The 26,186-nt window shown below is 56.1% G+C and overlaps 1 protein-coding gene across 1 annotated transcript in view; it reads left to right on the plus strand.

Annotated features, from left to right (window-relative positions):
- Nucleotides 1–25,891, plus strand: part of Znf469 (zinc finger protein 469) — a 42,052-nt gene extending 16,161 nt beyond the window's left edge. Inside the window, exons 2-3 of the mRNA XM_042277800.2 lie at nt 11,718–11,780; nt 13,122–25,891. Of these exons, the coding sequence (XP_042133734.1) occupies nt 13,249–24,666 (11,418 nt within the window). The 5' untranslated portion in view covers nt 11,718–11,780; nt 13,122–13,248 and the 3' untranslated portion in view covers nt 24,667–25,891. The remainder of the gene's footprint in view (nt 1–11,717; nt 11,781–13,121) is intronic.
- Nucleotides 25,892–26,186: the final 295 nt, after the last annotated feature.

Genomic DNA, 26,186 nt, shown 5'->3' on the forward strand with positions numbered 1-26,186 from the left:
CCCAGACCCCCCAACTGCAGGCTGGCAGCCTGGGCCACACCCACCCAGCACATGTTTGCATCCTGCAAAACTGTCCACGCTTCTGTAGAAGCAGGAGAGATGTGTCCAGGCTGAGCCTGGGAGCAAATATGGGGTGGGGGCTAGGCACTGATGCCTGTGGGGTGGCTGTCAGTTCTATCGTCCTGGGTCTCCAGCACTGCCCCTTTCCCACTGGCCTCAATGAGCCTCTCATCCAGCACCTGGACATCCTGGTCCAGTGAACCTTGCTAGAGAAGGCTTCCAGGGAGTTGATGCAGGTCTGCACTGAGACACACGAGACTGTTGACCATGACCAAGGCACAGCTGGACCTGCAGACTCAACTGGAATTTAGACACCCCCCCCAACCAGGAAATGCCAACAAATCTTGAGGTCTCCAGACCCCAAAGCCATTCCCTCTGAACCTCCATGGTGGGGGACTGCCTCATCTGACCTGTCCCAGACCCTTCCTTCCAGGACCTTCCTCCACCCCTGCCACTGCCCAGGCCAGACCTGCTCTTTGCTGTTGGCCCCAGAAGCAGAAAAGCCCTGCAGCTCCATGTGGCCCTGTGTTCCCCGACCCCCGCCCTGACACACCCCAGAGCTCTTGGCAGCTGGAGAGCGCTAACGTGGCTGAATGGCTTTGGGGGACTTTGAAGGAAACTAATTAAAACCAGCTGAGATGTGGGAACTGGGAGGTGGGGAGCCAGGGGCGCTTTCCACAGGATGTAGAGGGTACAAAGGCCCTCGTAGTGGCCCACTGCCTCTATGCTGTGGCCAGGGAGCCTTGCTGGACTGACGAGCCACCCAGTCCATCTCAGCCTAGCTAGAGGTGGAACTGGCAGGGATTGCCCTGCTATGAGGTAGGGGCCCTGAGTACAGGAAATGGACAGAAGTGTGGTATGTTTTAGGGTCCATGTGTGCATGTGTGTGCACTCATGTGACTGTTTATAAGTGTACTCCTGGGATGTGTGACTCTCAAAGTGGTCCTGTGTGCATGCCTCAGTTTACCCTCTATCCAAGGGTGCTCTGCAGCATTTGCTCAGTTGGGTGCTGACCTCCTTCTCGGAAGGAGCTGCCTGCAGGGTCAGGACCAGCCATTCAGCTTGGTCAGTCAGTATGGGGTTCAGCAGAAGATGCAGGACTCTTTGGAAGACTTGACCCTTGGTCTTTACATTATTAAAGCATCCCTCACTGTGTGCCTGATGTTCAGAGAGGGTAATGTGGGAAGAAGACCCCCAATCTCCACCTCTATGGGCACTATTGCCTCTAATTGTGCATACCTGGGCAGCAGAGGGCTCTGGTTGGTTTTCGTGAGGTCAGAAGTGATGTCTGTGTTGGTTACTTTTCCATTTCACTGACCACAGCATCTGACGGGAAAAAGGAAGGGGAGGGAAAGGGAAGGGGAGGGAAAGGGAAGGGAAGGGAAGGGAAGGGAAGGGAAGGGAAGGGAAGGGAAGGGAAGGGAAGGGAAGGGAAGGGAAGAAGGGAAGAAGGGAAGAAGGGAAGAAGGGAAGAAGGGAAGAAGGGAAGAAGGGAAGAAGGGAAGAAGGGAAGAAGGGAAGAAGGGAAGGGAAAGAAGGAAGGAAGGAAGGAAGGAAGGAAGGAAGGAAGGAAGGAAGGAAGGAAGGAAGGAAGGAAGGAAGGAAGGAAGGAAGGACGGGCTCATTTTGACTCACACTTGCAAATGGTTGGTTTCCTTCCATCGTGGTGGGGAGAGCCTGGCAGGCAGCTCCATTCATGGCAGTGGGAATGTGTAGCAGAGGCTGCTCACATCATCATGGACCAGGAAGCAGAGAGCACACTAGGAACCAGTGGCAGGTACAGCCTTGCATGGCTTGCATCAGTGATCTACTTCTACCAGCCAGGCCCCACCTCTTGGAGTTTCTAGAGCCTCCCAAAATAGCTGGAGCAAAGCATGGGTCTATAGTGGCGTTTCAGATTCTAACCGCAGCAGCTGTCCTTGGTGTCAACCCAGCTGGGTCTCCTCCTTTCCTTAGGGCAATGTGGTATCCCCCATCGAGCCAAGAGGAGACTACGGCTGCCTCCCCAGAGCCCCAGGTATAAGAATGCCAATGCTAAGCAGGCCTCAGCTTCACAGCCAGGTCCAGGCTGGCCAGGGCCAGAGAAATCTGTCATACCCATTTTTCCTGATGGGAAAGTCGAGTCTTGAAAGGATGTTCTCATCACTGTTGTTTTCATTTGAGCTGAATTTGGAAGCACACACCTACAGTCCCAGCACTCGGGAGGCTGAGGCAGAGGGAGTTCCAGGTCAGCTCCAGAACTTAGTGAGAACTCTGGGGTGTGTGTGTGTGTGTGTGTGTGTGTGTGTGTGTGTGTGTGAGAGAGAGAGAGAGAGAGAGAGAGAGAGAGAGAGAGAGAGAGAGAGAGAGAGAGAGAATTTCATGTACCTGAGAATGACTTTGAACTTTAGATCCAGCTGTTCCCATTGAGTGCTCTGATCACAGGTGTGCACCACCACACATAGGGTTTGCTTTTTTTTGTTTTTTGTTTTAATGTGGTTTTGAGAATCAAACTCAGGGCTTCATGCACCCAAAGGCAAGCATTCTACCAACTGAGCCATAGCCCCAGCCCTCAGCTGTTTTTAAATTAACCCTTTATTTCCCTCTAGTGCTGGGCATGGAACCCAGGTCCTCATTCATGCAAGGCAACACTCTACTCTCTAGCTACACCCTGGCCCACAAATCACTTTTTAGGTAGCCACATCCACTTTTTAAATGGTCCATCTCTGCCACCCTAGTGCAGATTGAAACAGATAAATACACAATGGTGAAGCCACTGCCGGCCGGTATTACTGAGAACTGTCGCCTGCTGGACAATGTGTCCCCACAAACTCTAAGAGGCAGGACCGTTTTCAGACCTGTTTGCAGGTGACACATGCAGCCCAGAGAGGCTGAGTCAGTTGTCTGTGGTCACACAGCAAGGAAGTGCAGAGCCTGCTCTTTAACCAACACCTACCAAGAAGGATTAATGGCACTTGTGCTATGAATCTCTGGGTTATCCTATACTTATTGCCCTGACTGATCGAGTCCAGGAATCAGGCCACACGTCATGGACTGTCAACTGCAATCAGGCCCCTTGTCTGTGTCACAAATCTCATCCCAGACCCTCCGGGGAGACTGGGCCTGTGAACATGTGCTACCAGGGCTACCATTTTGGCCAGTGGGGTTTCCCCCTCTAGCATGATAGGCTCTGGACCTTCCAAAGCAGCAAGTCCTGCAGGCTGTAGGTGCACAGACCACCCTGGGATCCTCTCATCACCTTTACCCAAGGTGGCTACCTCACTACCTACATTAGACTCCCATGCCTTGGGGTATGATGTCCCCAGTGGTCTAGACTGGCAAGAACTCCTGTAGGGAGGTCCATGCCCACAGCCCTACAGTTACCCCACTTGGTTTGTGAAGGGGTCTGAGCTGAGTGATAAGGGACGTGTCATGCCTTAGCTCGTGGGCAGCTGGGCACAGGCACCTAGTCAGATGTGGCAGCACCATGGAAATCGCGAAGGGGCTCAGGCTGTTACTGAACCTGTGACGTGAGAATCCACTGAGCATGTGCATTTGGTGTTCACCACATGCTGTGAGGAGAAGATTGGTTAGAAGAGTTCTCAGAGGACACTCTGCCGCCTCCTATACTCACTTCCTTTTGGACAGAAAATGGGAGAGACAAGCTCACTGGGACTTACTCCCTTTCTGCCCTGGTCGTCGGGAAGCTCCTCCCCTAAGGCTTATTCTTCCGGTTTGCGTTGTGAGCACCTTGTGACCATCTTCACTAAACTTGCTGTGGTGCCTTCTGGGCAGAGAGAGTGCATGTTGTGAAGAAATGGAGTCGGGGTGGGGGGATTAAGGAATATGGGGAAAGCTGCCACAGTGGGCCACTGTGGAGACAAGCCTCAAAATGGCCAGACGACTAGAAATCCGTCCTGCAGTCCCTTACAAAGCACTGCTGTGTGCATAGGACTAAAGAATAAATCCACTCCTTCCAGAACCCACTGTCTCCTCCTTCCTGCCTACTCCTGTTCTCGTGGGCTTCTTCATTATTATTATTATTATTATTATTATTATTATTATTTTATTATTATTTATTCTCGTGGGCTTCTAAGACTGCCCTGTCCTCTTACCTGGGTCCTTCCATGTGGGGCTCAAGCTGGGCCTCACCCTCTTCACCCAACTCCTCTGTGCACCCCAGCCCAGCAAACACTCTCCTGGGAAAGTGGGAACTGGACAAGGAAAATGCCACAGAGAAGAAAGGGGGCAAAACAGGAGAGAGGAAGAGGGGAGGAAAGAGAAGGGAGTAAGGGGAAAGGGAGGAGGGAGGAGGGAGAGGGAGGAGGGAGAAAGAGCTGTGCTGGTCCCAGCCAACACAAGCCTGCAGGCCACGGAGCTGCCTGTGAGATGAATGTTAGCCTTATTCAGCAGCACCCCATTTCCCTCGAATGGGCCCCTCTGTAGCTGGCTGCTGGGAACTGGGGCTGAGCCCAGTGAGGGCATCCCTGCTAGGCCCCTCTGCAATGAGAGGGTCACATGGCCCATGACCACAGAGATGGGGCCTGGAGCTGGGGACCCAGACTCAGGTCTGTGTGCTGGGTGAGGAGATTCCTGGCCTCATTGTGCCTCAGTTTCTTTACCTGAAAAAGTAGGGTGGTGACAGAGCCAGAGTGGGCTTATGAGACCAGGGCTCAGCTGTACCATCTGTGACTTTGGCAGGACCCATGGCGGGGATGCAGGCTGGAGACCCATCCATATTGGGGCAGGAGGAGACCCCAATGGAGAGGAGTGACCTTATGATAGGATAGGAAGACCCCATGGGAAGGGAAATGGAGACCTTGCGGAAGGAATGGGGGAACCCCACAGTGTGGAGGGGGAACTCGCGGTGTGGATGAGTAGACCTGCTTAGCATGCAGGAGACTGTAGCAAAGTGCAGGAGACATGTGCTGTAGGTTTCATGCGTGCTGTGTGCATGTGTCATGTGCACATGTCGTACATGTGATCCCTGGGTACAGAGAGAGAGACAGAGCTGGTTGAAACAGGAGGAGTATGCACAGGTTGTGTGGCTGCAGTCGGGGACTTTGCTGCTGACTGGCTGTCTGCTGGCAGCTTCGCCAGACCCAGGCTTGTAAGTCTTCACAGCCTCTCTATCCCCAGTCCCTGCCACATCCTCAGAGCTCACCCTCACAGGGCCGTTTCACAGCCTTCTTGTATACTTGGGCACATTGCTAAGCCCCTCTGAGCTCTGCCGCATGGGCAGCCTACAAAGTGATTCTCCAGTAAAGAACCTCCTGCCCCAACAGTGGTTATGAAAGTCACTAGAACTTTCTAGGATATGGCATCCCTTTTAAGCCGAGGAGACCTCTGAGGATATCCCTACTGGGCCAGTGGGACCAGTCAATCTCAGCCACAGCAATGTCCCATTACTGAAGCAGGGTGTACTGTGTGGGTGAATAAATGAATGAGCGAATTAATGAGTGCATGAGTGAGGGAATAAATGAGAAAGCAAATGAGTGAGTGAATATGTGAATGAATGAGTATGTGAGTATGTGAGCGTGTGAATGAAAGGGTGAGGAGTATGTGAGTGAATGGGTGAGTATGTGAATGAATGAGTGAGTGAGTATGTAAGTGTGTGAATGAAAGAGTATGTGAGTATATGAGTGAATGGGTGAGTGTGTGAATACATGAGTGAGTGAATAAGTGAGTATGTGGACGAGTGAGTGAGTGAATGAGTGTATAACTAAATGAGTGAGTATATGAACAAGTGAATGGGTGTGTGAATACATGAGTGAGTAAGGATATGAGGAGTATATGAACAAGTGAATGGGTAAGTGAGTGTGTGAATACGTGAGTGAGTAAGGATATGAGTGTATGAATCAGCTCTGGTGAGGACAGCTGGACCTGTGTGCCCAAAGGAAGGTCACAGTCCCCAAACCACAGGCTGAATCCAGCCGACAGCCTCAGCCCACACAGTAGTTATTTTGTTTTAGGTGAATTTGTTGCCAGGTTTTAAAATGGAGAGATTTCACTTTAAAACTTGGATTTCAGACTTTTCCTGAAAAATCAGGATGCCTGCCTTGTCCCTAGTTTCCTGACAACTCCCAGAGGCCTGGCTGCCACAGCACCCTCTGGCCAAGTGGGGCCTGGGAAGGGGGAGGCAGAGAGCCTACCCTGGGCATTTCCACAGCCCCAGTGGTAGGTGGGACATCCCTCACACTCCTTCCCTCCAGCAGATGCTGGTCATGTCCCTTGTCCCAAGCAGTGTCCCTGGCAATGGGGGACACAGCTGTGCATACGACACAGAAATGTCAGCCCTCAGAATGCAATGGAAGAACAGGGTAGCGAGACCAACAGTTCTGTGTGAGCAAGAAAGGGGCTGTAAAGGTCAGTCCCCTGGAAAAGGTCAGGGCCAGGGAGGTGAGGGTCCCTGGAGATGGGTGGGCTCAGTAGGTGACTTTCACATAGGGACCCAAAGGATGGGAAAGGGTAGGGCACACCTGCAGCCACACAGAGCCATCCTTCATTGTCACCCCTCTAATCCATCCTCCCATTGCAGCCCCTCAGGGGCTCTCGGCGTTACAAGCCTTGGTGGCCCGGATATCTAGCCTGCCCAGGGTTCCCAGCCCCAGGTTGCCGAGGAGCCACGCAGACAGCAAATTACAGGCTGGCTGGGGCAGCAGCCTTGGGAACGGCTGTGGTAGACCGGAAGAGCTTGCAGAGGAAGCCTGCTTAGGCCCGGGAGAAATGACGCGGTGAAAACTCACCCTGTCCACCTGTAGGCCCAGGCCTCTGCAAAATCACATATCGGGGCAAGGTCTTGGGGTATCCTGAAGTGGTGGGGTAGATTTGCAGGCATTTGTGCATTTGGTCAATCCAACAGGCTATGGCATTAGGAGCAGTCAGTCTCAGGGCTGTGGCCATGGCCATAGGCACTTGATGTGGAGGGGATTTGGGGTAAGGAAAGGGGTTCAGAGCCAGTGACCCAGCCGAGGAGTGTATCTGGGAGCAGAGGGCAGCCTGCATTTGTTACGCAGTTAGGACCCCTGACTATGAGGACCACCTCCGAGTCCCAGCAGCCCCTGTGCCCTCAACTGTCGATGTGACCGTCTTATTAAATAAGAAACACAGAGCCAATGCAAAGATGAAAGCCCAAGAGGTCAGAGCGATAGCTAAGAGCTAAAAACCTTACCCTTCACTGCCGCTGCTATCTTCCTCAGCAAGAGACCTACTTCCTGTCTGTCTTTTTTATAGACTTTCTATTCTGCCTTCTCATTGGTTGTAAACCCAACCACATGACCTCCTCATCACTGCCTGTCTGTACAGACCTCCAGGTCTTCTATGGTTGGTATTGAGATTAAAGGCGTGTGTCTCCATGCCGGCTATATCCTTGAACACACAGAGATCCGCCTAGCTCTGCCTCCCAAGAGCTGGGATTAAAGGGGTGCACCACCACCGCCCAGTTTCTGCTATGGCTTGCTATTAGCTCTGACCCCCCAGGCAACTTTATTTATTAACATACAAATAAAATCACATTTCAGTACAATTAAAATATCGCCATACTCAACCCCCAGCAGGAGTGGCCGAAAGAGCACATGGCTCCTCGTCACATGAGTGTGAGACATCCGAGAGGGCCGAGCAGCCAGGGAAACAGGAAGAACACAGTGAAGAGGAGGGTCTGATAGCCAGTAGGCAGGAGCACCTATGAGTATGAGGGACAAACCCTTGTGACTCAGCAGGATCAGAAGCCAGGGAGGCCACTGGGAGAGGACAGTGGGCAGGTCCCGCAATAGGAAGCCATTATGGGAGCCTGCAAGGCTTCCTTTGCCTTCCCAGGCTGGGGCTTCCTGTCACTGTTGTGGGCCATATGGGGAAGACATTCTGGTAAGAGTCAGCTCTGAACAGGTGCTTCGGAGCCAGGGTGTGCTGGGCCACCCCTCCCCAGGGGTGTTGTCAGAGGGCACATGTGACATCTTTGGTCTTGAGACCAGTTACAGCTGAGCAGAAGCCTTGGCAAAGGGCAGGGACCAAGCCTGGGCTACCTCTGACCATCCTCCATCCACTCAAGTGGTCTTTCTAGACCATTTTTGTTTTGTTTTGTTTGTTTGTTTGTTTGTTTGCAGACAGGGTCTCACTATGTAGCTCTGGTTGTCCTAGAACTCATTATGTAGACCAGACCAGCCTTGAACTCACAGAGATCTGCCTGCCTCTGCCTCTCAAGTACTGGGATTAAAAGCGTGTGCCACTGTGCCCGGCTAAGAATGACACTCCTAGATGTCCCCATTAGTCATTGGTCAGCCAGTCTAGAGGAGCAATCCAGGCCTCTAGATTCTAGCTGGTTGAGTGATGCCACCCAACCTTGAGAAGGACAGCTACCATTGAGAAGGCTACTGCTCTGAGCCACAAGGAAGTTCATGTCCCCAGGTGTCTTCACTCTGTTCTATAGCCTAGGAAGAGTCACTTGCCCTGAGCCTGTTCCTCACCTGAGTAGTGAAGAACAGCAGAATCTTCGAGAAGATGGATGTGGTATCTGTCCAGAGATATCCTGGGCCTTGGGGCCATTGCTGGCTACAGCTGGGTGGGAGCCTTGACAAAGAACAGGGACCATTCCTGTTGGCACCAGTCCCACCCACTGCCCTCTTTTGGCCTCTCAGACCTCAGCCAGGGCCAGCCCCAGAGGACAGAGGGACAGCAGCTGGGCGTGTCTCAGAGCATTCTCTCCAGAGGGCCCTGTGCCGTGGGAGGCAACCACACCCATTTTAGAACTGAGCACACTGAGGCCAAGACCCCTAAGCTGGGCCTGCACCACAGAGCTAGCTGGGATACTGCTGTGGGGAGGGGTGCAGATGTGCCTCCCATGGGAGATTAGGACCTTCCTCATGCTCCCCAACCCAGTAGCAGGGAATCTAGCCCCTCGGTCTCACTCTGCAGACAGTCTCTGGGATTACAGCCACAGTCCAGGTAGCCACTGAGACCAGCTTGTCCAGGCGCTAACAAGAGACAGTAAGGGTGGACGGAGCCCGAGAGAGAATACAGCTGGAGAGAGTACAGCCCATGTGACAGCCATATGACCTGGCGCCCACGCTCTCTGAGCTTCAGTTCTGTATCTGTACTTGAGGAATGGGCACCTGCTTCCAGGAGTGTGGTTACAGCAGGGTATCCCCTGTTGCAATGAATCTCCCTGCCTGCAGAGAGGTATTCCCTGAATCCCCCTGCGCCTATTGCCTGGAGAGAGAGGCCTTGCCCTCACACAGTCAGCACGTGAGGGCTTCCTTCTTAGAGCTGGGGCAAGTGTGGAGCCCTAACCAGGGCCAGCCCCCCACCTGGCCTCCCCTCAACCTGCTCCAGCCCCTGCTGACCCTCGTATCCTCGGGCAACAAAATTATCATCACTTTTAGTGGGGAAAGGGTAGATAGGATCAGGAATGAGATGCAGCAGAGAGCCATAGGCAATCCCCAGGGAGGGTGTCAACCTCATTCCTTGGGACACATTTCCTTGCCCATACACTGCCAGCATGAACCTCACCTCTACATGGCAGAGGATCTTCAAGATGGAAAGTGGGAAATGGCGTAGGGCCAAGCTTGGTATTAACAGTGAGCAGTGAGCTGTGTGCCAAAGCACATGCCCGCTTGCCATTGGGCACCTCTAGACACAGGATTAACCCTCTGCTCCTTGGTGCCTAGGAAGTGTAAGTGACTGGCATGGGCCTTGGTGAGTCAGCTCATGACCTTGGGCTCTTGCAGCACTCACCCTGGTCAGGGAGGGCTTCATAGAGGTGTTGGCGCCTGAACTGAAGACTGCTCCTGGGAAGCTGTGTGCTTGGCTCAGGGGCCTGGGTGCAGAATCACCGAGTAAGGTTCCAGCAGGCTTGTGCCCAGCTGATGTGTGGAGTCTGGGCAAGCAAAGCGTCCCCTCTTGGGACCAGCATCATGCCCTCGTAGCACAAAGGGATGAGGAGAGGGTGGCCGGTACCTGGCCTTGCCCTGTGCCAGCTCTCAGCTATGTGGGCAGCGGTGTGGTCCTGCCTTCAGGCAGGAATCTTCCCTTCCCCACTGCTACCTCCTTGTCATCTTGGACAACATTATTGTGTCCCCCCCCCCTACACACTCCCTTATCTCCCTCCTGCTAAAGGATCTCAAATATGCACCCCGATAAGGCAGCGCGGGCCTTGCTTCCCAGCTCCTTCCCAATGCCCGCCTCTACTATACCCAGAGTAATTAAGATAAATGCAGCTGATAATGTGCGCCGTATTCTTAAGCACACCCTCTGGGCCACATCTCAGATATAATTTTACCTGCAGAGGTTTATCTGAGTGCTCGGGTAACAGTTTGTAAGGAAAGCGGCGGCGTTTGAAGAAACAGGAAAGGGGAATCGCTGAAAGAAACATCAAGGCAATGTTACTGCAGCCCCTCCCCGGGCCGCTGGGCAGCCCAGGCAGCTGAGAGAAAAGGGATGCCCCACCCCTCCAGGGATGCTGGGGCCAGCCGGGATCTGGGGCTCGGATCTCTCCTCTAGTTCAAAGGGGTCCTGGCCTGCTGAAACCCATACCCAACACAACAGCACCAAGAGGCTTTGCCAGGAGCCCGGGCAGGGGAGAACCCTGCTCATGCTACCTACGGCCCTTGCACATGGACAAGGGAGCCAGGGTCTGGTACTCTAGCCCCAGGGTGCTGATGGCAGAATATGGGTACAAAGACCAAGGACAGGGTCGATTGAGTTTCGCCACAGGCTGAACAAGTGGAGACAGAGCTGTTCAAGTACCTGGGACCAGCCAGGATGGAAAGGGTGAGAACCAGGTGCTGAGACAAGGACTCTAGGCTTTGTTGGGTGTAAGAGAGGCAAGGAAGGACCCCATGCTGCCTGCATTTATATCACTGCTTGGCAGTGTTCCCATTGTGTCATCTTGGGCAAGTCACAGACCTCTGTGAGCCCTTATTTCTGTCATCTATAGCTGTTTGTTGTCTATCTTTACAGTAACCTGGAAGCCATGAATGAACCACACCTCATGCCTGCCTGTCACAGCATCTGGTGCAAGTATTGACTAGTGGATGAGGGATGAACAGATAGATGATGGACTGATGGATGGATGGATGGATGGATGGATGGATGGATGGATGGATGGATGGATGATGGGTAGATGGATGATGGATGGTAGATGCATGGATGATGGATGGATGAATGATGGATGGGTAGATGGATGGGTGGATGAATGATCAGTGAGTGGATGATAGATGGTAAATGGTGGATGCATGGATGATGGATAGATGGGTGGGTGGATGAATGGATGGATGGAGTGCCCTGGAGTGAGTGAGCACCAGGACTCACATGCAGTGAGAGCAAGCAAGGGGCAAAATGCCAAGCGGAGGCGTGCTCAGGAGCAGAGCACACTGGTGGGAGTGCTCATTTTGAGACCTGCTCTTCGGGGCTGACAGGTGGTTTGCAACCATGGCCCTGAACAGGCTAGGAGCCTCAGGTCTGACAATTCCTGGGATGCCCAGTAGCTAGTGTGCAGCTGTGGCAGAATGGCTGGCACCACCCTCGCCACCAGTGGGGCTGTCATTTACTCTCTCTGCTTCAAGACACATTGGAGAGAAGCAGTAAGCTCCCTTGGGGCTCCGCTGTCACGTAGGAACAAGCAAGGATCCTCTGGAGGAGACAGCGCACCCCACATTCTAACACACTGTCCCCTCTCTTTGCAGCCAAGAAGGTCCTGTTCCTCGGGCAGTTGTTCAGAAACCCAGTGAGGGGCTCCAGATCCCCAGGTATGTGATGAGCATAGCTAGAGTGCGTATGGGGAGCCGTATCCCTGACTGGAGGAGGTGCCTTGTCCCTGAGGCTCCCTCCACCCCAGCACACCACTCTTGTCTCCTGCCCAGGCAATCACTGGGGATGCCACCTGGCTAGCCTTCTCCTGAGCCAGGCCATCTGACAGGCAGTGTGAAACCAGAGCTCTGAGCAGGGTAGATGGCAGCATTGCCTGGGACACATGGCTCTAGCAGACAGCTCTGACAGCTCCTGGAGTATGTAGTGACCAGGGCACAGCTGTGTAGACTGGCCCGCACCACCCACCCACCAGTGGACTCAGTTATGCCCTAGGATGCCTTCCTGAAGCCAAAAGGTTCACTAGGAGCCCCACCTCCTCCTCAGCCCTCAGCAGGGGCTCCTGCTCTTAGATGGTAGTGTCACTCATCAGGTGGGGGCTTCATGGAGGACGCTGAAGCTTATGGCTGCTTACGTCCCCTCCCACCTAGTCCCTGGGAGTTTCTGGACCCCAGTGATATGGCTGAGTTCTGGAAAAGACTGGGAGGTGTCCCTCTGGAGGACCCACCCCCTTCACTAGCGGTGAGGCCTCGGGAAAGTTGCCTGGGTTCCTCACCCGTAGTCAGCGGTGACAGAAGCAATTCTGACTGTCTGAGCCCCTGTGAGGACTAAGGAGTCACATTCAGCAGCAAGGTGCTGGTATTAACACCATCAGCCCCATCGCATAACCAGTCAACAAACAAGTCTTTCCCAAGGACCCAGTTGCCCATCACAGTGAAGCCCAGAGAAGGGAAGGAGGCCTTCCTCCAGGTGGGCAGGCTGGAGAGGAACCTAGATGTGGCAGATGAAGTCCTGTGTTGTCCCATCCTGTCCCCACAACCCCAACCAAGTCTACCCTGCTCTCTGGTCTTCTGTGGTTGCTTCCCGACGTGAGTGGTATGCTGCCCACTGCTGGTGGACACTGGAACTCCATCTACCCTGAAACTGTGGGACAGGCCATGTTCTAAATTAGCGGGGCATTTCCTGCCCAGCAGGTAGCTACTGGGACTCCTCTGCAGAGGCAAGTGGTCTTCTCTGATACTCAGACCCCTCTCCCTTTCCCATTTTCTCCCTCCACTTTTCACCATACCTCCCTAATATCCCTGGCTCCATTTGTCAGGGACCCTGCTCTCCGAGGCAGTCACCCTCTTTTCTAAGACAGGGGTTTCTGTAACAGCCACATAAGTGATTGCTGCTTCTGACCTAGACACAGTCTCCATAGGAGGCTTCAAAGTCCAGCATGGGCTCCCTGTCTTCCCCCAAGATCCAGCCACCATGAACTCATTTGTGTCTTTTCCTTGCAGGCTCCAGGCAGGACCATGAGTATAGGCTTCCCTGAGCCCCACCAGGGGGTGAGGATGGCCACCCAGCCCATTACCTGGGCTCCTCCTCCAACCACTGCCTCCTCCTAGCACCCGGGACGGTGGGGCCATGCCAGGAGAGCGGCCCCCAACTCTGCCCAGAGACTTGCAGCCCTGCCAAGTTGCCAGCGGCCTGGGGTGCCCCTCTCAGCACCCGCTCAAGGACCACAGCTCTGCCAGCAGGACCACCCAGGACATGAGAGATGAAGGCAACAAGGCCCAGGCCCAGTGTTCCCCTGAAGCCCGGCTGAGTCTGGCCAAAGAGGTGAAGCCAGAGGACAGGCTACGGAGAACGCAGGCCCCAGCAGGACAGAGCTCTGTGCAAGCTTACTCATGGCTGCCCAGCAGGATGGAGAGCAGTCGCCCACAGCTCCACAACCTAAGCACTTCAAGGATCAGCTGCATCCTGGATGAGCCACCTAAGGACTTACAGCATGAAGGCCCCCAGGTGTCGGAGACCAAGGCTCCTCGGGTCCAGAAGACCAGAGCCCGCCGCAGGCCCAGCATCCCAAGGGCTGAGGCCCTCCCCTCCCCAGAAGAGAATGGCCCCCAAAGGTGCTTTCAGGAGGCCCCTTCCAGCTTTACCTCCACCAACTGTACCTCACCAAGTGCCACCCCTGGGCCCTTGCCCCAGAGGGCCCCCCAGAGCAGTGGCACCAGCCCCCATAGGCCTGCTTCGGGCCCGAACGTCCAGGCCATTGGGACCAACCCCTGGCCTCCTGCTGCTGAAAACAGCTTCCCAGGTGCTAATTTTGGAGTCCCCTCTGCAGAGCCCAAGCCCTTCCCTGAAGGCAACAGGCCTAGCAGCCCCCAGGGGGTCTCTGTCCCCTACCCCTTCCCCGTAGAAATGGCCCAACATGAACGAGCAGCTGAGACAGTGTTGTACACCTTCCACCAGCCCCTGGTAGCGTGGACTGAGGAGGCCCTGGGTACGAACCCTGCCTACCCATCCCTGTCCTGCAACCCAGGCCAGTCCGGGGGAGTCAACACGCCCAGTGATCTTGGAGGTGCCCTCTCCCCACCTGGTGCTGCTCACTTGGTCCCTAGCCTCTTCCATGACAGTTTGCACAAGAGCCTGACCAAAGGCCTTCCTGAAGGGCCCTCTCCAATTCATGATGGACTGGGGAGTCCCAGGGGTCCCCCAAATCCTCCACCTCAGAGGCGCTTTCCAGGGCAGGGGTATGGAGCTAATGGGGTGGGTACCAGCCCAGTGCCTCTGGACACAGAGCTGCCCGCCCCTGGACCACCCCCCACCCATCTGCCCCAGCTGTGGGATTCCTCAGCAGCTTCTTACCCCACATCCACCCTCAACCCTGCAGTTGCTGCCAGAACTGCCTTCTTTGAAGGCCAGCAGCTCTGCCTTCCCCAAAGTCCTCCCCTGCCCTGGTCCCCAGTGCTTACGACCCCTGGGCCAAATTCCCACCAAATGGGGGTGCTGAGCCGACTGACATACCCCAGGGGGTCTTCTGAGTGGCAGGGGGACAGCCAGGGAGCCCTGGGTGCTTTGAATACAATCCCCAGGCCTGGGGAGACGCTGTCAGCTCTCAGGAGCAGCCCAGGACAGCCAAGCAGTTCCCCAAGGCTGCTAGCCTATGGTGGGCTAAAGGACCCTGGGACCCAGCCCCTGTTCTTTGGGGGAACCCAATCCCAGGTGTCACCTCAAGGGGCCCTCAGCCTGCCCCCACCCAGGGTGATGGGAGCCTCTCCCAGCGAGTCCCCTCTTCCCTCACCTGCCACCAACACGGCCAGCAGCAGTACCTGTTCATCCCTGTCGCCACCATCCAGTAGCCCAGCCAACCCCAGCTCTGAGGATAGCCAGCAACCTGGACCCCTCAGGTCCTCAGCCTTCTTCCTGCCCCCCACCCATTCCCAGGAGACCAGCAGCCCCTTCCCTTCCCCAGAGCCCACACATACCATCCCCACATGCTACCAATCAGAGTCGGCCAAAGCCTTCCCTCTCCCCACAGAGGGACCAGGAGCTGAGGATGCCTTCAAGAGCCTGGAGGGAGCCCCATTTCCCCACAAGAGCCCCTCACTGGGCAGAGACAGGTTGCAGGGATTTCCTCCGGAGCCACCACCATACTCTGCCCAGCACTTCTCCCTGAGCAGCGCCAGCCTGGACCAGCTAGATGTCCTGCTGACCTGCAGACAGTGTGATCGCAACTACAGCAGCCTAGCAGCCTTCCTGGAACACAGACCATTCTGCAGCCTGCTGCTAGCCAAGACCAAGGATGGCGCCCTGCGGCCCCCAGGGCTCTCCACACCCACCACCACCTCAAAGGCTCCCACCGATGCACACTCAGGCTTGCTTGAACACAACCAGGCTGCCCCCTTCCTGCTACCCAGAGATGATCAGGGGGACAGCAAAGAGGACTCCCTGAGAACAAGCTTCCTGCCCACTGGCCTGGCTGTCACCCCCTTCCCACTCCCCACCTCGGACCTTGACATGGAGGATGATGCCAAGCTGGACAGGCTTATCACCGAGGCACTCAATGGCATGGAGTACCAGTCAGACAACCCTGAGATAGACAGCAGCTTCATTGATGTCTTTGCTGATGAGGAGCCTTCAGGCTCCAGGGGGCCCAGTGCTGGGCATTCCCTCAACACACAGGTGGGAGCAACTCCCAAGAATGCTGCCCAGCCCCAGCTCCCATCCAGAGCTGTCATACCAGAACCCCAAGCTCCCTGCACCGGAGACAGGGGCTGCCCAGCCCGAAACAGGCCCAAAACCCGCTCCCTGGGCTTGGCATCTGCAGAAGCAGATGCAACCACCCTGGTCAGGCAGCAGAGGAGAGGGAAGCAATTCAAGTTGTTTCGGAAAGAGCCAGGTGTGACCAAGGGCACTAACAACCCTGCCAGAGCCATCTGCCTAAGGCCAAGGAAGAAGCGCCACAGTGCTGAGCGGCCCCGGCCCCAGGACAGTAGAAGTCAGGCTCGCAGAAGTCAGGCTCGCAAGGTCTATGCTCATGCAGACCACAGCATCCCTAGAGCCACCTCTAAAGAGACCAGGAGCTCCAAGCACTTGCAACTGCCTTCTGGGAAGGACCCCAGGAAAAGGAGGGGGCGAGGAGGCTCATGGAATAAGGAGCTCATCCACAAGATAGTACAGCAGAAAAACAGGTACCACAGGCGGCAGACACCACGTGGCCAGGTCTCCCATGTCTCTCTGTTGCCTGCAAGACCACCTAGCACCCAGAAGGGCAGGCTTAAGGGGCAAGGCTGTGCCTCTGAATCTGAGGAAGAGGGTGATGCTCAGCAGCAGGATACAGAGGGTCCCGTCCAAGACTGTTCCCGCCACAGCCGTCACCGGTGGCGCCAAGGCAAGAAGAGAAAGAAAGAAGATTTGGCCCAGGACCCAAGAAAGGTCGTGAGGCAGGAGGCTGGTGGAAATGGGGGCTCCCTGACTCCAGAGAGAACACCCAGCCTCTTGCGGAGCTTGGATGCTAGAGAAGTCCCTGTGGAAAGAGGCCCTGAGCAGACCGATCACCCCACAGAAGCCCCAAAGCATCCTCCACAGGTCCTCACCACCACCAAGACCCAAGAGGAAAACCATGCCGTTCTGGGCTTCCCCCAGGAGGTCAAAAAGCCTGGTGTTGCTGCCGAGTTACACCGTGACACCACAGAGCTCAAAGAGAGGTCCAGTTCTCTAGCTCGCTGTGGTGGGGAGAGCCCCAGACCCACCGCTTCAGTGCCACCACAGGCTGGCAGCCCCAGGCCATCGGGAAGCCACCCCGAAACACTATCAGGAAAGAGCATGCCAGCGCCAGATGCGGGCTCTCTGCTGGATACTTCCGGGTACCTGCAGTGCCCCAGCTTGCATACTAGAGAAGACTCCTCTGCTTCCCAGCCTGGAGGGTGCCTGGCACCCACTGATAAGGTGGCAGATGCTTTCTACACTGAATCTAGAATCCCAGTCTTCAAGAACTCTGGTTCTGGTTGTGACCCTGACCACTGTGACGAACACTCTGTAGGGTGTCCAGCTGCCAAAGGAGGACCCCTGCCTAACAGTGACACCCCCTGTGAATTGTTCCTTGGACCCAAGGAGCTAGCTAACTGCTTCCCTGAAGATTTGTGCTCCAAGCCGCCTTTAACTCTGGACACACTGCCTGCCCCCAGCTGCTACCTTGGCCAGGATAGTATGGAGACTCTTGAGTCAACACCACCAAAGAATCCACCCTACCCAGTTGAAACAGACCCAGGCAAGGTGCATTCACCACTGACCTTGGAGTCCACATCCCTGTTTGCAGGGCTACCTGAGGATGGATTTGACCCACCGCTCTACGACAGCTTGTCCGCAAACAGGGTCACCCACGTACCACTGGTGTGTGCTGACCCTCTCCCTAAGAAACCTCTGACAGACCCCCTGTACCCCTCATTCTTGCTGCTGGAGGAAGTTTCTCCAGGGCTGCCTGGCCTCTCCAAGGGAAAAACACTCAGCAAGAAGTGTCCCTTTGAACAAACGGTACCTCCCAGCCCTCCTCCTGGGCCTGAAAAGGGGAGCGACTGTAGTGTCCCCCCCATGAGCAATCTGTGCGAGGATGAACTAGAGATCAAAAGATTGGTGACTGAATTGGAAAGCCAACTACAGGGCCAAGGGAGTACACAGGGGACCTTGGGAGCGCCTGAGGAAGCTGTACATGAAGGCAGGATGGACCCAAGCCCAAGGCAGGCCTCCCTGCTGCCTACACCTCAGGCCACCTCACCCCACAGAGACGTCCTCTCAGCAGCCAGCCTTGCAGGTCTTGAGGGATCAAGTTCACAGCAGGAAGGGGCCCTCGGGGACCCCCCAAAACAGTGGTCCTACATAGCCTCTTGCCACACAGGCAAAGCAGCACCTCCCCCAGGTACCCAAGAAGACCCTGGTTCTGGGGCTCCTCTCAGTCCTGCAGGTTTCAGCCTCAGTTTTCAGACAGTGCCGGAGGCCCGCATGTCCAGCACAGACACTCAGGTCCCCCTAAGTGACCATCTGCCCGACTCCAGCAGGCAACAGACACTCCTGCTGCGTGCTGAGAGGTCAGCCGAGTACAGTCCAAACCGTGAGCTTTTGTTTTCTAAAAACAGTGAAGCTTCTGGGACCCAGGAGAATGTCCCACTGCTGCTTCCCAGTGGACACACAAGAGGGCATTCTCCGGACCCTTGTGAGACCCGAGAGCCCTGCCCAAGTTCCTCTGCGCCAGAAGGATTCAACAGCTCCAATGCCTATCTGGCCCTAGAGCCCAACTTGATGCTCAAGGGCGATGAGGGTGTCACCTCCCCTCCAAGTGTTAGTCCCAGCCACGACTCTAAGGGACACCTTGAGGACCAAGCAGGAAGTCCCATAGGAACTATGCTTACCAACCCCATTGCAAAGGATCCTGGCTTTAAGGGTGAGTCTGTACTTGCAGGGGCCTCTCCACTATCCACCCTCCAGAGTGACAAGGCTTGGTCCCATTCCATGCCAGATCCCTCTTGGGTGGCCAGTGCCCCCCTTGGACAGAGGCTCCAGGAACCAGCCTGCTGCTCCTTCCCTCTGCTCCAGGTCCTGGATGCTAGAGCCAAGAGTGAAGACAATACCCAGGGCCTTCAGCCTGGGGACCCCTTGGAGGCCAGTGTGAAAGGGGGCTCGTCTGGGGCTATAAAGATGTCAGCTCTAACTACAGACATCCGAAAGCAGCTGAGGTCCAAGGCAGATGGACATCTGGGCTCACCAGGTCAATCTGAAAAGACCAAGGGCCAAGGTCAAGCTAACAGACTTCGGCCAAATAACCGGAGGGGCCTGGGGAACCCAGACACACTCACCAAGGTTGGGGCCCATTTGGAAGTTAGGCTGGCCAGGAGCAGAGGGCCACGTCAGGGGAACAGAGCAGCCCGGGGCTTTAGGAGGCAAGCACTGCCCTCCACAAGCCCCACCCACCCTGACGGCACAGCCTCAGTTTCCATCCTGACTGCATTCCCTCTCCAGGTGGGGCCTGCACAGAGAAGCCCAGAGAGGGCAGCCCGCCCACAGCTGCTGTTTAGCCAGGAGAGCCCAGGTCCTTCCAACAGGGACCTGGCCACTTGTGCCCTCTCAGCCATCTCCCCAGCCACACCTACTCCCGATGACCTTGAGCCCCTACCCCAGGAGGACCCTGGGGCCAAAGTCAAGCCTGTTGGGCCACCAGCGCCTGCCTCCTACAGAGACCTACCCAGCCCCTACCATCAGCCAGCCTATCCTGTCTTGGCACCTCTGGGACAGGCCAGTCACGGCCAAGCCACGAAAGATGTTGGGCCCCTAACTCCTACATCACTGATAACAAGCCACTGTGGCTCTGAAGAGGCTTTATCCCACCAGTCACTCTTGGGAGCCAGCAGTCCCAAAGACCCTCCCTCGGGCACACTTGACCCCATCAGTTTCTCAGACCCTGTAATACTTGACAGGGACAGCCCCAAAGGCATCACAGTAAGAACACTAGAAGATTCTGGAAAAGAGGAGCTGAGGACATCTCCTGCCCATGCCACTGCTCCTCCCCCAGGGGGTCCCAGCTCCCCCAAAATAACCATCAAAGCTGCCCCTCTGACCAGCACTCCCACCAAAGATGACCTAGATTCAGATGAGAGACCGGAGGTGCCAGACCCCCACCGCATGGGAACCCCACCTCTCAGCAGCCCAGAAAGGACATATTTCGAGGACCCTTTCTTAGGGCCCCAGAGCAGCACACCCTGTCCTGGCCCCAGGGAAAGTCATAGCATTATAGCTGTGCCCACAGACCTCGCCATCCTGGGGACTACAGGACCAGACTCTCGGATCTGCCAAGAAGATGAGGCAGCAGCCAGTATGGAGGAACAGGACAACCCAAGAATACCCAGGGCAAGACACTGTGATGTGACCAAGGTACTCAGTGCCCGAGGAGTGCCTACAGGACTCCACTTGACCCTGGCAGCCTCTCTGAGCTGCACAGCCCCCGACTTCAAGTCCAAATCTCCTCAACACCGCATCGGTACCTCTCATCATTCTCCTCAGAAAGGCCCCTTCAGTCCCCAAGAGTCTAAACGGAGGCCCCGAGGCTTGAAAAAGAAGCCAGCACCTACAGAGAAGACCCCAGCTGGGCTACCCATGACCTGCGAACTCTGTTCAGCTTCTTTCCTCTCCAGAGCAGGCCTAAGCCGGCACAAAGCCAGGAAGCACAGGCCTCCAAAGGAGGCTAGCTCCCAGCTGAGCCCCGTGATCCCGCCAGTTTGCCAGCCTCCAGACTCCGTGACCCAAGCATGCCAGACCCCTAGGAAGAAAAGCTGCAAGGTGCTTGGGAAAGGGAGACCAAGTCACTCACCTCTGGGCCCTGGCCAGTCTTCTGGGTCACCTTCCCTCCAGACTTCTACAACACCAGAGGACACCGTGGGTCCTGAGATGTTGAAGGTGACCAGTGAGAAATCTGAGGGACCCAGGACAGCAGACAGTCCTCTCAACCAGCAACCACACACCCCAGGCCTGATTGAGCAAGGAAAGGGTACAAAGATTCCAGCCTCAAAGCCAAGAAGACGGGATGGATGGCGAGCAGACCAGCTCCTTCTCAACCAGGTAGAAATGAGAGGCCAGAGACGAGGTAGAGAGGCTGCTGATTCCCCCAGCCATTCAGAGAGAAGATCCAACAGGAAAGGGGGAAAGCTGAGAATGAGGAGGGAGAAGCATGGTCCTGGAGATACTGCCCAGGTGACTTCAGACTTCTCAGATCCATCAGCCACATGTGGCGATCATCTCATCCCTCTGAGCCTCTCGCCTGAGGGAGAATCCCCCACAGTGGGGCCCAGAGCTCTGGAGGATGCTGCAGACATGGACACAGGGCCGCTGTGTACAGAAGAGATGCCGGCACAGAAGGCCCCCCAAGAGTGGCGAATCTGTCAAGGGATGATAGAGGGGGAACATCCAGTAGAACAGAAGGCAGCCTGGGCACAGTGGTTCTGGGGACCAGGAGAGGCCAGGGCACTGGCTATTAGTGGAGAACCATCACAGGCTGTTGAGAGCCAGCCTGCAGAAGACAGCAGAGGAGCCAAGGGTAGCTCAGATGGAGGCACTGGGAAGGGGACCTCTGACTTGCCTGACAGCACACACAGTCTTGAAGTGGACAGCGCCATCAGCAGCTGCCCCCGGGGTCCTGTCAATGACCCAGAAACCCAGAGTGGAGTTCTGGAGTCCAAAGGCACCACTCCTGAAGCCCCCAGCCCAGGTCAAAGGGAGCCCCCAAACTTGTTTGATGACGAGATATCCTTCTCTCAGCTCTTCCCCATGGATGGCCGCCTTACTCAAAAGAAGAACCTACGTGTCTATGGGAAGCGCTGCAGAAGACCAAAGTGCTCACCACCAAAGGAGCCCAGCACTGAGGTGGTAGCCAATGCCTCACCCTTCTCCACACGCCTGCCCACAGATCTCAGTGACTCAGGCTCTCTCTGCCTGTCCCGTGAGGAAGAGGACCTGTGGGATGATGAAGCCATGAGTTTGCCTGAGTCCCTCCTCCTGGATGGGCTCCTGAGCAGTAAGGCACCTGGCATTGACCCCTGGACCCCCAGCTTCAGCCTGTGGGCCCTGGAACCCAACAGGGAGGCCAGCTATGTGGAGGAGGCGCCTTCCTGCTTCAACGAGAACCAGGATGAGTGGTCCGAGGCCATCCCCCAGCTGCACATGGTCCCAGCAGCCTGGCGAGACCTGGAGCTGTGTAGCCCTGCCTGTGAAACACCCTCTTCCCTTGGAGACATGAGCCCGGAGCCCCCTAACCTGGAGAGAGAACATGATGCCGGTAGGCTTCCCGGAAATGCCAGCCTGCCCCCGCTTTACGTTAAAGACTTCGAGGTGCTCAGCACCCAGCTAGAGTTACAGGATCTGTGCTTTCTAGGACCCTGTGATGGCCTTGCTGACCTCCCCAACCCAGGCATCTCAGACTTCCAGAGCGCAGCAAATTCACAGGGGCCTCCAAACAAAAGAATGGAGGAAGCTGCCAGGGCCAGAGGAGCCAAAGGTAGAGAGCGGCCAGGGAAAGGCAGGAGGGCCTCTCACAAGTGCAAGGTGTGTTTCCAGCGCTTCCACAGCCTGGGTGAGCTGGATCTACACAAGCTGGCACACAGCCCCTCACCGCCCCCCACTTGCTATATGTGCGTGGAGCGCAGGTTCAGCTCCCGGGAGCTTCTTCGGGAGCACCTGTGGGAGAAGCATGTGCAGGGCAAGGCGGGGCCGTGGGCCTGCGGCATGTGCCTGAAGGAGGTGCCCGACGTCTGGATGTACAACCAGCACCTGCGGGAGCATGCAGCCCGCTTCGCCCGAAATGGACAGGCCCGGCGAGCCCTGGCAGACCTGCCAGGGTGCGTGGAAGAGGAGAGCACTCTCACTCACTTCCTGAACAGCATTGTGGAGCAAACATCTAAACCCCAGAGGACCACGCACTCAATTGGCAAGGCCAGCAGGGAGGCATCGGAGCAGGAAGGAGAAGCAGGGAAGAAAACCCCAGGGAGAAGAGTGAAGCACAAGGTGCCCGCCTCGGTCACTCCCAACCAAGATGGTGCCTTGCCGTCACTCAGTCCGGCAACCGAAGGAGGCAGCCCATCCGCTCTGACCGGCAGCTCTGCCATCTGCTCTGGCTCTGCCAAGACGCCCCCAACTCCATCCCCAGACCCTTGGTCCCACAGTGAGTCCCTGCTCCAAGCGGTCCCAGTGCATGAGGACTGCAAGGACCCCTCCCGGGACTGCCACCACTGTGGGAAGCAGTTCCCCAAGCCCTTCAAGCTGCAGCGCCACCTGGCGGTGCACAGCCCACAGCGCGTCTACCTGTGTCCCCAGTGCCCACAGGTCTACCCTGAGCACTGGGAGCTGAGGGTGCACCTGGGCCTGACCCACGGGGTGGAAGAGGAGAGGGAACTACCACACATGCCTCTCTATGCCTGTGAGCTCTGCGCCAATGTCATGCATGTCATCAGGAGGTCCTTTGTCTGCAGCTCCTGCAACTACACCTTTGCCAAGAAGGAGCAGTTTGACAGACACATGGACAAGCACCTGAGGAGCGGCCAGCAGCCCTTTGCACTCCGAAGTGTTAGGCGGCCAGGGGTTCCTGGGAGGAAGACCCAGGTCCCCCAGGACGTGCTACCCAGCAAGCAGCACAGGGTGGTGGCGCCCTCCAGCCCCTCTAAGCCCAGCGCTGACAGACTCCCATCCACAAGCAGCCCTACTCCAAGTGATAGCTGCCTCCCTGCACTACCCCTGATCTGTTCAGAGACAGCCCCTAGCCCCATCCTGGACCAGCCCAGTTGTCAAGAGAGGCCTGTGGACCAGGCAGACCACTCACCCAAGGGGAACAACCCACCATTGAATGGCCAGGACCTCCCACCTCCTTCTCTGTCTCCTTTCTCGGCTGCCTCGGCTGAAGGTACAGGTGGCCGCAAGCTGGACAGAGCCCTGGAGAAACCAGAAAATGAGGCTTCCTCAGGCAGCCTCGAGCCACATAAGTGGCAAACTCCCCCAAGAGAAAAGAGAACCCTTCACCTGTTCTCAGGAAAACACAGGAGCCCAGGCACCCGAGGCAAGTGTGCCCCTGGCTGTTCCCCAGGAGACCCCTCCAAGCTCCAGAAGGAGAGGCTAATGATCACACACCACATAGTACCTGAGGGGAGAATTGAGGTTCCCTCCCAGAAGGGAAATGCCACCAAACCAGTGGCCAGCTTGAATTCTTCCAAGCACAGATCAGCAGCGCCCCCCAGCAAAGCACTAAAGCTATCAGCACCACCAAGAAAACCTACAGGGATGGGGACCCCAGCATCTGGAGAGCTGGTCCAGAGTCCTGAGAATAGGGTAAAACCCAGCACTTCTAAAGCTAAACTGAGACCCAACTCTCAGGGCACTGAGGGTCTACAGTCTGGTACTCAGACAGGGGGTGGCAGCCAGCCCCAGCCAACCAGTGGGCAGCTCCAAAGTGAGATGGCCTCGACCCCCACTGAGCCCAGCTGTCCTAGCTGGGGGAGCTCCACCCCTGACCAGCCCCCACCTCAAGCCCACACCAAGGGCAGTGCCAGGGGGCCCAGAGAAGCTGATCATCAGGGGGTCCAAGTGCATTCAAGTCCCAGGGAGAAAAGAGAAAACAATGAGAAAAAGAGAAAGGGCCAGGCCCTGGGACTGGCCAGGCATGGAAGCCTAGGAGGCATGGAGAGAGCCCCCTCAGCCCCTGACAAGTCATCCAGGGCCCCTCGAAAGCAAGCAACTCCCAGCCGAGTTCCCCCTGATAAGTCCAGACCTAGTAACCAGAGCGGCAGGACAAGGCCACAGCCACCATCACAGAAGAGAGGGGACCTGGGCCACACTTCTGAAAAGGATCCATTCCCCCAGGCAAGACCCCTGTCCAGGCCCTACAAAAGGGTCAGAGCTGTCTATGGTGTTGAACACACGGAGCCCCGAGACCACCGGACTGCAGAGGCCCAGAGCGACCTCCTCAGCCAGCTGTTTGGGCAGAAACTGACCAGCTTCAAGATCCCTCTGAAGAAAGACAATTCCCAGTAACCCACAAGAGAAGATGCCTGGGAGCCCAGCTGATGGGCTCCTGTCTGGCCTTCGGAGTTAGAGGCAGCTCGATTTGAGACCACTCATCTGTTTCTCTGCCCCTGACTTCCCACCAGATTCTCCACCAGATTAGAGAGCTGAGGGTGCTTCTGGGAACAGGGCTTTGTGCTGGAAGGCGAGGGTAGAGGGAAGGATCTCAACCCCCTTGAGATCGCGCACCTGCTTTCTTGGTACCAAGTACTTGAAGAAAGCGGCTCACAACCCGTCCTGTTGGCCAGGTGCCTCGGGCTGTCAGACTCGTAGTTGAAGGTTTGCACAAGGTCCCCCACCTCCTAGCAGGAAAGCACATTGAGGCCGTCAGCCAGCCAAACGGTGGCAGCTGCCTCGTCCTGCTGCTGTTGCTAAGATTCCAAAGTGACCTTAGAAGTCACATGGGAGAGGACCATGTTCTCTACTTGGGCCATTTCTGAGCCACCTGGTCCTTGAGAGGGTGACAGGACCATCCTCCCAACCACAAAGTCAGGCTGGCCTCCAGATGCACTGCGCATGTTTCCAGCACCTTGCCCCCAGGGACTGGGTTCCCGTAGGGAACGCAGAGAAAGCAGCACCTTGGCCAGTGCCCAATGGATCCCTCAGCCCTATGGCCCCTTCCCAGTGCCTTCCTCCCCTCTGGGGCTCCGTCTCTAGGTCCCAGAAAGCCTGATCCAAAGGTTCTGGTGCTATTCCCATGCTGTAATGTGAATACAGGCTCCCTAGTCTTATTTGAACCACGGGATAATTAGGGTGGGGAGACCTACAGCCCGGGTCTTGATCCTCACAGGTCTCCCTAGTTGAGCTCCAGTCCCAGGGTCCCAGCAGTGAAGGGACCCTCAAGGCTGGGCTGTGGGTGTGGTTTGTGCACTGGCATGAGCCTGCCAACTACACACCTGCCAATATAGCGTTGTGTATCAAAATGGGCAGGAGGAGATGCTTCCCCTTTCTCCTAGGGAGTCTTAGAGATTCCTGGCTTGTTTTGTTGTGTAGTTTTTAGCTTGGGTGCAATGTGAGTGTCAAAAGGTTTTATTTTGACATTTTAAACAAGACCAAACCAGGCCCAAACTGCCTCCGTAGAAGGTGCTGGGGTCTTTCAGAATGCCTCTTTCCAGTGGATAAAGACGTGGGCAGGGGGGGGGGCCTGAGGTCGTACTGTTAAAGTCACAGCTAATTCGTCTTTTCAAATATATTCCCACTATTTTCGCAGAAACCTCTTGTCTCTGTGGTATCTGTCCTTGCTCCTGCTTCCCCCTGGAGCCCATAGGTGGCTTGGAAAACATTTGCTTTGGTGGTCGTTTCCCAGGGCCACTGTACACTATGGGCCAAACCAAAGTTGTGGGGACACATAAGGCAGGACCCAGGAGGGACTGAGGGGGACAGGGATCCTCTAAGATGGATTTAGGGAAACAGAGAAGTGGATGAGGGGGCATAAACAGGACCAGGGAGGGGCAGGGGAGGGATTTGACCATACAGGGCCCTCGCTAGTA

Source organism: Peromyscus maniculatus, chromosome 5 (genome assembly GCF_049852395.1).
Source record: "Peromyscus maniculatus bairdii isolate BWxNUB_F1_BW_parent chromosome 5, HU_Pman_BW_mat_3.1, whole genome shotgun sequence".
In the NCBI taxonomy this organism is placed as follows: Eukaryota; Metazoa; Chordata; class Mammalia; order Rodentia; family Cricetidae; genus Peromyscus; species Peromyscus maniculatus.